Raw genomic sequence first — 12,934 nt, 5'->3', positions numbered from 1 at the left:
TGTTTGCAAATAAAATTTACCATCAGTTCAAGACAAAAAAAAAGTAGGGACGGCGACAGGAAATGGAAATACAGTGAACTTACTGATCAATGGGGACATTTATAAAATTAAGTGTCCCAACCCAAGGTCATAATGGTGTATTGCACCATTTCAGGTCAACTTTTATGTCCCTCAATTCTGCTCTGAAATTTTCTTCATTAAGATCTTACAAACCAAACCTTCTGCAGGCGTATTCTTAGTTATGACTCTTCTTAGTGTTGCTGCTGCTTCTAATGTAAAAAAGATCTTTATTCCTATCACATTTTCAAATTGACTTTTTATTAGAGACATGGGTGCTTTTTAGGTTGATTTTAATATCATCACTCTTCAGTTTGCCGAATCTCCTGATTTTCTAATAATCAAAAGAATTGAATCTTTCAATTCATTTTTTTTTTCTTATTTTATTGTTGAATAGAAACACTGATGGGAAAGTTACAGTCTAGGTCCTAACTCTATTGGCAAAGCTTCTGTAATCGCACCATGAAGTATGAGATTTACTGTTGATTATATGATAAATAACCTTTAGCATGATGTAATATATCATTACATGTGAAGTGATCTTTTTGTAGAAACATATAGTTGGGTCATGGTTTTTTGTCATTTCTGAGAATCTCTTAACAGCTGTGTTTAAACCATTTACACTTAATGTAATTATTTATATGTTAGGATTTAAGTCTATTTTATTTGTTTTCTGTTCTGTTTATCATTCCTGTTTCTCCTTTCTGGCCTTCCTGTGGACCCCCCTGAGGAGTTTTTACTATTATAGTTTAATTTACCTGTAGTTTCTTGAGTCTATCTCTTGTTACGGTTTTTTAGTGCTTGCTCTAGGGATTACAGTGTACATACTTAATTTCTCTCAGTCTACCAATATCAGCATTTTACTATTTCAAGTGAAATGTGGAAACCTTACCAACAATTACATCATAGTACTCTCCCCTCTCTATGATATAGTTGTTTTAAATATCATCTCCGCCTACAATGAGTACTTCTTCAGAAATGTTATAATTTTTGCTTTAAAGGTCAAACATAATTTTTAAAACTCTCCTCAGATATTCACGCTTCCCATTGTACTTTCTTCATTCATAATGTTCCAAGTTATCTTCATTTATCATTTCTCTTCTAAGGACTTCCTATAGTAATTCTTTGAGAACAAGACTGCTAGTAATATATCTCTTACTTTCATCTGAAAATGTCTTCATTTCACCTTCATTCCTGAAGGATATTTTTGCTGGATGTACAATTATGGGTCGACAGGTTTTTTTTTTCAGCATTTGTAAAATGTTTCACCACTTCCTTCTGGCTTCACGGTTGCTGATAAGACATCCATGCCATTCAAATCATTATTACCCTACAGGTACTAGGTTGCTTCATTGAGCTGCTTTCAAGATTTTTTTTTGGAGGAGGAAAAAGGGAATTCTTTAATTTTCAGAAATTTGATTACAATGCATCTGGATGTGGATTTCTTTGAGTTTATCCTGTTTAGTACTTATTCAGCTTCTTGAACCTGTTGATTTGTCTTTTGCACATTTGGGTGTTTTCAAACATTGTTTCTGCATATATTTTTCAGCCTCACACTCTTTCTCCACTTCTTCTGGAATTCTGATGAAATGAATGTTAGATCTTCTGTATTTTCCCACAGATCTCTGAGGCTCTGTTCATTTTCCTAAAATGTATTTACTCCTTCTGGGTCCAGGAGGCTAGCCTGGTGCATGCCTCTCATGGCAGTGGCGGAAGTGGAAGAGCAAGCCCTGGCACACAAGCCCATTTCAATACCATGTTTGTGACACATCTGCTCATGTCCCACCAATGGAAGCAAGTCACATGACTAGACTGGATTCAGTCATGATGGTAACAGCAGGACAATACACCCCATCCACAGCGGGAGGCCACTACAAAGGTACACAGCAGACAGCACTGATACAGGAGTGGGTAAGGAATGGGTCCAATGCTGCGATCTGAACAGCAGGACAATACGCCCCATCCACAGCGGGAGGCCACTACAAAGGTACACAGCAGACAGCACTGATACAGGAGTGGGTAAGGAATGGGTCCAATGCTGCAGTCTGACACCACAGGTAATCTGGTTGTCTACCCTTTGATCGCTTTTAAGATTGTCTCCTCTGCTGAGCTTCCATAGATCCAGTAAAATCTGGCAACACGTGTACTTCTTTTTCTCTCTCCTGGTCTGTACTGAGGGCATATTTTCCAGTTAAAAATGCATGCCTGGGGCTTCCCTGGTGGCGCAGTGGTTGAGAGTCCACCTGCCGATGCAGGGGGCACAGGTTCGTGCCCCAGTCTGGGAGGATCCCACATGCCGCGGAGCGGCTGGGCCCATGAGCCATGGCCACTGGGCCTGCGCGTCCAGAGCCTGTGCTCCGCAGCGGGAGAGGCCACAACGGTGAGAGGCCACAACGGTGAGAGGCCACAACAGTGAGAGGCCCACGTACCACAAAAAAAAAAAAATGATAGAAAATAAGAAGTGCATGCCTTCCTTTAGTTTTAGAAAATTCCCAGAAATTATATTTTCCAATACTATTTCTCTACCATTTCCTCCATCTTCTTCTTCTAGAATTCCTGATATGTGAATGTAGGAAACTTCCCACCCAGCTTCCATTTCTCCTAACTATGCTTTAATATTCGTTACCTTCCTGTCCCTCTGTCTATAGTTTACACTATCCACTGCACTTTATATTTCAATGATTTTTTTTCTATACCCATGTATCTTTATACTAATAATATTTTTCTTTAAACTGACTTACTCCGGGACAAAGAAAACTAAAGTCTATCTGGTAATTGACACTACAGATATGTCTGCTACTTACACTTGCCTTCTAAAACATTAAAATAATGTACCAATTAAAGTTTAAATGTTTGCTCAGATTTCACTTAAAATTATCTGAATACTAGTAGTGATAAGTATATGACCACTATGAAACCTACTGCTTTAGATAAACTCAGCCCTGGTGCACTTATCTAAAGAGAGAGAGCCAATGAGACCCTAGATCTCATTGCCACAAGCTGCTCATGACTGACTCAATTACAACACACATCTACATACAAGAATAAACTTGAATACTGAGTTGCTTTTCTTTCTTTAAAAAAAAATATAAGACCAACTTCACGTAGAAGACGCAATACATTCAAGGAGACTACTGGCATTGTTGGCACTGAAGGGGACACTGTATCCAGGAACAATGAAAAACTGATTTCAAGTTAAACCAAAAGAATTTTTAAATAGGGATTATCAGTATTATATAGCTATAAGATAATGCACATCTTAGAAAAATTTAGCCAAAGGATTCTCGATGAATTCTGAAAAAACTAGTCTTGCTGCTTTTTAGAAGTTGAATAAAAATTTAAAAGTGAATCTGCTGTAACCATTTTCAGATATTATTTTATCTACTATTTCTAAACAGAAATCCAGTGTTAATGTTTATTACCTTTGGCAACTCCCATTCTGACCGAGATCCATCTGCACTGTAGTAATATTGTCTACCTTGATCGTCAACATGCTTGAGCCACTATAAAGACAAAACAGGTGTTATATTTTAAATGTACATAAAATTGAGTTTAAGCCTGTACAACCAGAGATATTAGATGACATTCTCATGAATTTTATTCTACTTGCTCAAGACCATTGCAAAAGAAATATAACAAAACCTATACTAACAGACTTGCATTTTAAGTTTGGTAAAAATAAGTAAACTAGGGACTTCACTGGTGGTGCAGTGGTTAGGAGTCCGCCTGCCAATGCAGGGGACACGGGTTCAAGCCCTGGTCCAGGAAGATCCCACATGCTGTGGAGCAAGTAAGCCCGCACACCACAACTTACTGAGTCTGAGCTCTAGAGCCCACGTGCCACAACTACTGAGCCCATGTGTCACAACTACTGAAGCCCGCACGCCTAGAGCCCAGGCTCCACAACGAGAGAAGCCACCGCAATGAGAAGCCTGCGCACCGCAACACAGAGTAGTCCCCACTCGCCACTACTAGAGAAAGCCCGCACACAGCAACGAAGACCCAGTGTAGCCAAAAATAATTAATTAATTAATTTTTTTAAAAAAGCATATCTCCATTTATTCCCAAGGGTCTTATTCTTTAAACTAGCACAACAACCCATTACCTTCTCTGATGATAAACACATAAAATTTCAAAATGCATTCTCAAACTGGTTGATGAATCATAAAATACTAGATTCATAGTTTTTGTTCTATGTAACTTGGTTATAAAAGAAAAAGGAGTGTAGGAAGTGAGGTGGTATGTCATAACAGCATGTTGAAAAAACTATTCCCAAAAAACTATTCCCCAAGAAAAACACAAAGAAATATGTTTACTGAAGAAGTGTAAGCAGATTGACACTCAACGGGTCTTCTCTTCCAAGGGTCTGTCTTAAACAGGTTGACACCACAAACATTACTGTAACTGGAAGCAGTTTAAAACCATGAATAAGTAGTTACACTGAGTTTTCATATTGTCAGTTGACATGATTACAGAATTACAAGAAAATATTTTCATGAGTTTTAAAAATACTAAAAAAGCTTCAGTACATAATGATTTTATGAGAGGAATGTGCCAAGAAAACTAGATGAGAGAAAAAGAAAGTACCTTTTCATTAGTACAGTCACTGGTATACAAGGTATGCCCACGTTCATCCAATTCTTCTGACCAACCCCTTGGAGGAGAACCACACTGACTATCTGACTGGCTGTAACAAATGCTGTGGTAGTTTTCTTCTGATGAAAGAAGCTATAAATAGTCAGAAACATAAGGATTTTTCTTCTTTGAACATATATATATATGTGTGTGTGTGTGTGTGTGCAGCAGTTGAAAATCTAAGCAATTGACTTTATTTGGCTACACATACTAATATATCTTGAATATATTTAAATATTTAGTTTTCAAAACAAATTGTTTAGTCTTTTTAATGGTATACTGTTAAGTGGTAAGGTGAAATTAGTAAGTTATTTTATTGCATTAATGCAAGCCTAGAAAAATTTACTATAATGAAATTGAGAACAATGTTTTCAGACTGAGAGATCAAATGCTACCTTCTATTTAATGCTGCTTTTGAACTGAAATCAGGTTAAAAAATGACAGGGGTGCGTGTGTGTGTGTGCACACATCCATGTGTAAGCAAAGCAGGAAGTGAGGGCACTTCTGTAGACTGAGATTCTTGAAACTTCTCACCGATTTATTGCAAGTTCCTAGCCAAATGCCCCGCAGAAAGTGCTCAATATATGTTCAACTATTTTCTTAAAGCGTGTGGGATGGAGATGGGGGGAGAAAAGACACTAGCTTTGTAACACTATATTTTATGTTCTAATTTATTGTCAAGTTTTCCTAACTCACTCAACCAAACGCTTCTTAAAACTATTCAAAACTACACTTTGAAAGAAGAAAAAATAATATTGAGAAAATACAAACACAATACAGAAAGATTAAGAAATTCAGTATGTAATATTTACTAGGCTAACTCTAATGTGCAAATGACCCTTCCAGGGTCACGTTCAGGTAAAATATCTTCTACAATTAAATCTACTCAATCAGACTGGATTTTCTACCATAATGTGGTCTGAAACACTAAGATGTGTAGATTCTCAATGCTGTAGAAGTAACATACGTAAACATCCTAATGTTAGCAATACGTTCACAAAAACTGACATAGACAACTTAACAGAAGTCTTACGTAGAGTGAACTATATATGTTTTGTAACAGTAACGTTTTTAAAAAATGAAAAACCTAACTCAAAAATCAGGATTTATTTTAATTTAATTGAGACCACTTAAAATGTAAGCTCATATAGGAGAGGTACAGTAAAATCTTTTAGAAACAGTAAAAGAAGGCAATCTGTACAGGAAAATATTATTCAACCATCAAAAAAAAAAAAGAAGGAGGGCTTCCCTGGTGGCGCAGTGGTTAAGAATCCGCCTGCCAATGCTGGGGACACGGGTTCGAGCCCTGGTCCAGGAAGATCCCACATGCCATGGAACAACTGAGCCCATGTGCCACAACTACTGAGCCTGCGCTCTAGAGCCCGCGAGCCACAACTACTGAAGCCCGCGTGCCTAGAACCCATGCTCCGCAACAAGAGAAGCCACCGCAGTGAGAAGCCCGCACACCACAACGAAGAGTAACCCCCGCTCGCCGCAACTAGAGAAAAGCCTGCGTGCAGCAACGAAGACCCAACGTAGCCAAATAAATAAATATATAAATTTATTTATTTTAAAAAAAGAAGAAGAAGAAGAATCCAGAAAGGTAAGTACAATAAAAAGGCAGCTTTCTCCTTGATGGCATTTGCCAAATCCTGAACTAGAACATTAGCTTTCAAGGCCATGCAGAAGTGCTGGGGAACAGGACTCGGAACAACCTAAGGCAGTGAGTCCCACAAGAAAGAAAGGGGACCCCAAAGAATTATACCTGCAGTTTACGGGGTGAATCAGAAACAAATCTTGGCCCTTTATTCCATGCTAGGAAAATCACAGGACTAATCAGGGGAAACGGGGGAAGAACGCAACAAGCCACTCTTCATGCAATCCAAAATTACTACTACCTAGGTGGCCTGTGAAAACGCAAACTGAAAATTTAGTTTCAAATGTTCACAGCATACTAGTTTCCCCAGGCACCTTGCTGAAACAAAAGCAAATCCTCTCTGAAGGAACAAACTTTCAACCCTAGCATTAAACTTGCTATATATGAATTTCCAACAACTATAATCTCACATTAAAACACACACACAGGGCTTCCCTGGTGGTGCAGTGGTTGAGAGTTCACCTGCCGAAGCAAGGGACACGGGTTCGTGCCCCGGTCCGGCAAGATCCCACATGCCGTGGAACGGCTGGGCCCGTGAGCCATGGCCACTGAGCCCGCGCGTCCGGAGCCTGTGCTCCGCAACGGGAGAGGCCACAACAGTGAGGGGCCCGCATACCGCAAAAAAAAAACAAAAACACACACACACGATGTAAAACAAACACCATGAGTGAGAGTCAGCAGAAGAACAGCATATTCAGACTCTTAAAGACTATATACTGAAATTAGCAAAAATAAAGTAGAAAATAAGACTTAAGAAAGATATGACAAATAAATGCAATATATGATCCTTCACTGGATCCTTCACTGCAGGAAAAAAACTATAAAGGATATGAGTTGACAAGTGAGAAACACAAACATTACCTTTGTATTAAATAATATACTGGTATTAAATTTCTTGGGTATGATAAAGTATTTTTCACACACACAAAAAAAGATTTTGCTGGAAACAGTCCTTATACTTAGAGAATAAAACATTATGTTGTCTGGTCCAAATGATTCAGAGAAAAAAATTACTGCAGAGTTAGAAGGGTAAAAGGAGGGAGAAAGTAACAAGGCAAATGTGGTAAAGTGTTAACAACTTGTAAATCCAGATGATGGGTACCTGGCAGCTCACTATACTATTCCTTCTACTTTTTTTGTATGTTTCAAACTTCTCAAAGTAATTAAGATAGGGAAGCTCCCCAAACAAATTTAAAATAACACATTTTTTAAATTCAAGGGTTGGTTTAATATCAAACAAACATACATGATGAAGAGAAAAAGAGCAAACAGGAGCTTGGCTTGGAAATGACTGGGAACAAGCAGAGAGAGACACAGCAATAAAATGTTAAAGTATAAGGGAAATCAAGAGACATGATAAACGGAGCGAGCAGACTAACTGTTCGTCTAATCAAAGTCCCAAAACAAGAGGAAAGAGAAAATGGGACAGGAGCTGTATAAAGACAATGCCTACGAGCTTTTCCAGAACTAATCAAAGATGGAACGCCTCAAATTCGGGATTCCCAACAAAGCCCCGGAAGGAAATAAAAAAGATAACTTCACCGAATCACATCATAGTGAAACTACAGACACGAGATTCTCAAAGCCACCCACAGGAAGGGATCTACAAGCTGAATCTTCCACATCAACAGTGGGAGCCAGAAAACATGAGAATAAAGTCTTCAACGAACAAGGGAAAAATAAAACGCCATCAGCTTAGAACTGTGCACCAGGTGAAGATACTCTTCAAAAGTAAGGATGAAAAACAAATTTCCAGGCAAATGAGAACTAAGATTCTATCACTAACAGAGGCTCACTAAGGAAATTTAAAAGTAGGTACTTAGGACAGTATAAAGTTATCCAAGGTAATCTAATTTGCCTAAGAAATGTGAAAAAAGAAAGTGGTACGTATGAGGATAAATTTTGAGCCACCATGTAGAACAAGTAGTAAGGGAGCTAAAAAATAGAAATAAAATAAACAACAATAGCACCGCTGCACGTATAGTTTCTGTATGGTTTCAAAAGGAGCAAGAAGAGCTGATTAACTGCAGACTTTGATAAGTGCGTCAGTTACAACTCCTGAGGAGGCGTTTCTCCTCAGCAGCACGGTGGACAGTTAGGGCCAGGTTGTTCCTCGCGGTGGGAGCTGTCTTGTGAACCACAGGATGCTCAACAGCTTCTCCGGCCTCTACCCACGAGGAGCCAGTAGCCCTCGCTGAGCTGTGACAACCCAAAATACCCCCAGACATTGCCTAGGTCCCCCTGGAGACAACACTGCCCCACGTGAGGACCACTGTGCTAGGGCAACCACTGAAATAACAAACTTCTGGGTTAGGACGAAAGGGCGAGCATCTGCTCCCTCTCTAACCCTACTGAAATAAAAGTACCGAAACAAGCCTAAAAAGACCCGAACCGCCGAGAACAGGGAGAACACAAGGAGACACAACAGCCACAAAACTCTGGAGGCTGAGAAGCAGATGAACAAACCCCTAAATTATCCGCAAAGAAAGCAGAATCTAAACTGGTGGGGGGGATGGGTGCCGGGGAGGGAAGATGAAATGCAACAGGTCTGCAGCGCGAAATCTTCAAACAGCCCAGGAAGTGACAGTATTAGGTCCTCCTGGAACCGAGGGTACTGAACTGAGGACTGAAATCACCAGACTCCCCTTCCTCATGCCTGGCCACTAGGTGTGCACCCCTCCCTTATTCCAGCCCAAGTGTAGGGTTTTACTCCCTATCAAGAGGGATTCTGAGTTGGAAGACAACAGGCACGACTGGGACGCAGGTACCAAACAGAAAGAGGGGAGACTAAGGAACTATGTGCAAACTAAACGCCGGGTACCAAGACCCAGGCGGCCCTTACTGCCCAGGCGTTAAGACTTCTGCAGAGACGGGTCAGTCTGAAAGGGAAGACCGAATGGTTCCAACACTGGAGACACCCCACACGCAGCTGACCGAGATCGCCGTAAAGTCAAGTTCAAAATGCCTTGCAACTGTGAGAAGAAATGGTTTCCAACCTAGAATTCTTCACTCAGGCCAACTATCGATTAAATAGGAGGGCAGAATACAGACCTTTTCACACACAAAGTCTCAATGTTACCTCCCATGCACTACCTTTCTCAAGAAGTTACTGGAAGATATGCTCCAGCCACTCTGGAAATACCTACTTTACACAATACCTGCAGAGAGTGAGTGGTGTGAGCTCAGATTCTGAAACACTAATCACTCTCATCTAGTCACTGAAATAGAAAGCTAAGAAGGCTGTTAAAGTTCCCATGTATACTTCAAATTTCTTTAAATTATTCTACAATTTAGCCCTTACCCCAATTCTTCCAAATTATATGATTTTACTTTATTATTGATACACAGGACAACTTACTTTCAAATCTTTCTGGACACACAAATTCAAATCACTTTCCTAACATTTTCCTATTATAGTAACACATGAACAATTTCTGACTATCCTCCCACCTCATTCCTGAATACTAAAAGTACAAGTTACCACCAAAGCAAAGCTATAAATAACCAACTGAAAAACAGGATAAGATGAGGGGTCATTAACTGTAAAAAGCTTCCAGATTCTGCTAGATACAGGATGTGTTACCTGATTTCTCCAGCTCCTACCTATAACTGGAGTTCTGTTCTTACTGTACAAGCCAGCTGCTCTCTCTAAGAGCAGGTGTCCTGTGCAGGTGCGGGGACCGCCGTCTACCAAACAGCAGGATTTAACTCCATTCTATCCACACTACCCAAGCTTCTCCTGCACACCTGAACAGTCCCAAGGACTCTCTCCAGGCCGCGGAGATGAGTGTTTCTCAAAACACCGCTGGCCAATTCACCGCACCACCCTCTGAGAGGTGGGAGGGAAGTGAAACCAAGGCAGGTGGGGAGACAGTATGGACACGTGTTAGAGAAAATAACGATATAGAGTGAATTGTCAGACTTAGAGGGTGGTCCTTTGTTCGCAGCAAAGGAATTATACTTATTTCCCCTACATAGAAATAAAAAGTGATCTTGTATCTCTAACAAAAACTGACAAGTACCTTGCTAGCCCCACCAAACCATAAAGAAAAGTGTCAATTAAATAACTTTGTTTTTATTTGTTTGGCTAAATCATATCACGTATTTTCTCTCCTTTTTCTAAAAGATGTCACTCCTTGGGCAACAACAATGATTGAATTAGTATCTTCTAGCGCATGAGGGAAACTACTGCCACTAGGCAACGTTAACCCAGTTAATTCTAGAACTAGTAAGCATGCTACAAGGCTAGACGCTATCCACTAGTTAGAGATTAGGAAGCGACAAGCAGTAATAGAATAAAACGTGGAAAAAAGATTTAGTATCTTAGAGATGTCAACGGTTAGAAGCAAACCTATTCACTTCTTTGAGGAACAAAAAGAGAAAAAGCTCGGTAACTCACTGGTTGACCCCCTAACTCCTCATACCTCTTGATCTCCTGGACTCTGGGAATCTCCTTTGCTTATGTTTGTATCTCGAGTCCAACGAGGGGGTTTCCAAGTTCTTTCCTGTGTTCCTCTGTTATAGTAATAACAACGCCCTGAACTATCTTTATGAGTTTCCCATTCTCCATTAATCTGAATTGCTGGGCTTCCAGGGATCGGGGGGAGAGCCGACTGGGATATTTTCAGTTCTTGCAGGTTAGCGTAGACAGGAGAATCTGGCCGCCCTTGATGTGGAGGTGTTGTCGCCTGTGGAAAATGTGAAATATCCGTGTTTAAACTGGCATAACGCGTATAAATTAAACGTGAGATTTATAAACATAAATACTAATTCACTTTAAAACATATATACAGGTGTATATATTCTTTAGAAGGAAGTAAGAATTTAACAGTTTTAATATTCATAGTTTGAAAAAAAAACAAGCTTTAAAGAGAATCCAAAGTGTGCCTGGGCTTCCCTGGTGGGGCAGTGGTTGAGAATCTGCCTGTCAATGCAGGGGACACGGGTTCAAGCCCTAGTCCAGGAAGAGCTCACATGCCGCAGAGCAACTAAGCCTGTGCGCCACAACTACTGAGCCTGTGCCCTAGAGCCCGCAAGCCACAACTACTGAGCCTGCGAGCCACAGCTACTGAACCCGCAAGCCACAACTATTGAGCCCGTGAGCCACAACTACTGAGCCTGCACTCTAGAGCCCGCGAGACACAACTACTGAGCCTGCATGCCACAACTACTGAAGACCGTGCACCTAGAGCCTGTGCTCTGCAACAAGAGAAGCTACCGCAATGAGAAGCCCGTGCACCGCAACGAAGAGTAGCCCCCGCTCACCGCAACTAGAGAAAACCTATGCGTAGCAACGAAGACCCAACTCAGCCAAAAATAAATAAATAATTTTTTTTTTTTAAAGCGTGCTTAATTACTTCCCCTCACCCTGAAAGAATACTCGACTAGAAGTCAGGAGCTATGGGTTCTAGTTCAAGATCTGGCCTAACAAGTTGTAAGACAACAAAAAAAGATCACTTCATATCTCTGAAACTGAACTTTTTAATCTCTGTAAGTGAAGAAACTGGATTAAACCACCTAGTCCCCATTGGCTCTAAAATTCTATGATTTTAGGCAATTTTCAAAATATAAAAAGTCTTACATATAGGTAACTCAGAATTTATTCAGAAAACTATCAAAAGAACGATTTCATATCCTAAGCTCTAATATTAATCAAGAATATAAGTAAAAGACAAAGGAGATACAATACTTCAGGTAAGAATTTACCACATACTACTTCTCAGCTATAATTTCTCAGCAGCCATAAACAAGTCTTTCCTCTCTTCCTAGTCTACTTATTTGTGAATTTCCTAAGACTGGAAAAACAATTAGTAGTAACTCTGATTTACACGCTTATTCAGTCTCAACCTTCAGTTTTACTTTTTATTTTTAAATGTCTCACTAGATGTCAGTCAAGAGCAGAATGCTCTTCATACACTTTGCATAAGGACATTGTAAACTGTATTAAGTTAGAATTATAATTGCTGAAAGAAAAAGTGCACGTCTGAGAACGCCTTTTTAATACTGTGTGTTTGTATTTGTGTATACATCTTTCCTTTTACAAGAGGGTTTCTCAACCTCAGCACCACTAACATTTGGGAAGAGATCATTCTTTTTGTGGGAGGCTATCCTGGGCATTGTAGAATGTTCACTAGCATCTCCAGCTGCCACCCACCAGATGACAGTGGCTTCCCCTCACTGTGACAATTAGAGTCTCCAGACACTGCCAAATGTCTCATGGGGACAAACTGCCCCTGGTTGAGAACCTTTGCCATATTAGTCCTAGAATTATTCAGACGTTCAATTACTTCTATAATATACCCATAGTTTTATGGACACCTGAAAACACTGAATTAAAAAAGGGAAATGTGGGCCATCATCAAAAAATCGACAAACAATAACTGCTGGAGAGGGTGTGGAGAACAGGGAACCTCCTGCACTGCTGGTGGGAATGTGAACTGACACAGCCACTGTGGAGAACAGTATGGAGGTTCCTTAAAAAACTAAAAATAGAGCCACCATATGATCCAGCAATCCCACTCCTGCGCATATACCCTGAGAAAACTATAATTCAAAAAGATACATGCACCCCTATGTTCATAGCAG

General features: G+C 40.1%; 1 protein-coding gene across 8 annotated transcripts in view; it reads right to left on the bottom strand.

Annotated features, from left to right (window-relative positions):
* ARHGAP12 (Rho GTPase activating protein 12) overlaps nucleotides 1-12,934 on the bottom strand; it is a 110,204-nt gene that overhangs the window by 39,123 nt on the left and 58,147 nt on the right. For 4 of the 8 annotated variants that reach the window (XM_060006343.1, XM_060006344.1, XM_060006345.1 and 1 more), the window contains exons 4-5: nucleotides 10,774-11,037; nucleotides 3,480-3,560 (exon numbers count right to left, since the gene is read on the bottom strand). In XM_060006343.1, the coding sequence (XP_059862326.1) occupies nucleotides 3,480-3,560; nucleotides 10,774-11,037 (345 nt within the window). Of the gene's footprint in view, nucleotides 1-3,479; nucleotides 3,561-4,644; nucleotides 4,786-10,773; nucleotides 11,038-12,934 lie in introns of all 8 variants that reach the window. The other 4 variants (XM_060006340.1, XM_060006341.1, XM_060006342.1 and 1 more) reach the window with 2 other exon arrangements.

Source organism: Delphinus delphis, chromosome 2 (genome assembly GCF_949987515.2).
Source record: "Delphinus delphis chromosome 2, mDelDel1.2, whole genome shotgun sequence".
Lineage (NCBI taxonomy): Eukaryota > Metazoa > Chordata > Mammalia > Artiodactyla > Delphinidae > Delphinus > Delphinus delphis.
This window is presented reverse-complemented; position numbering and strand designations above follow the sequence as displayed.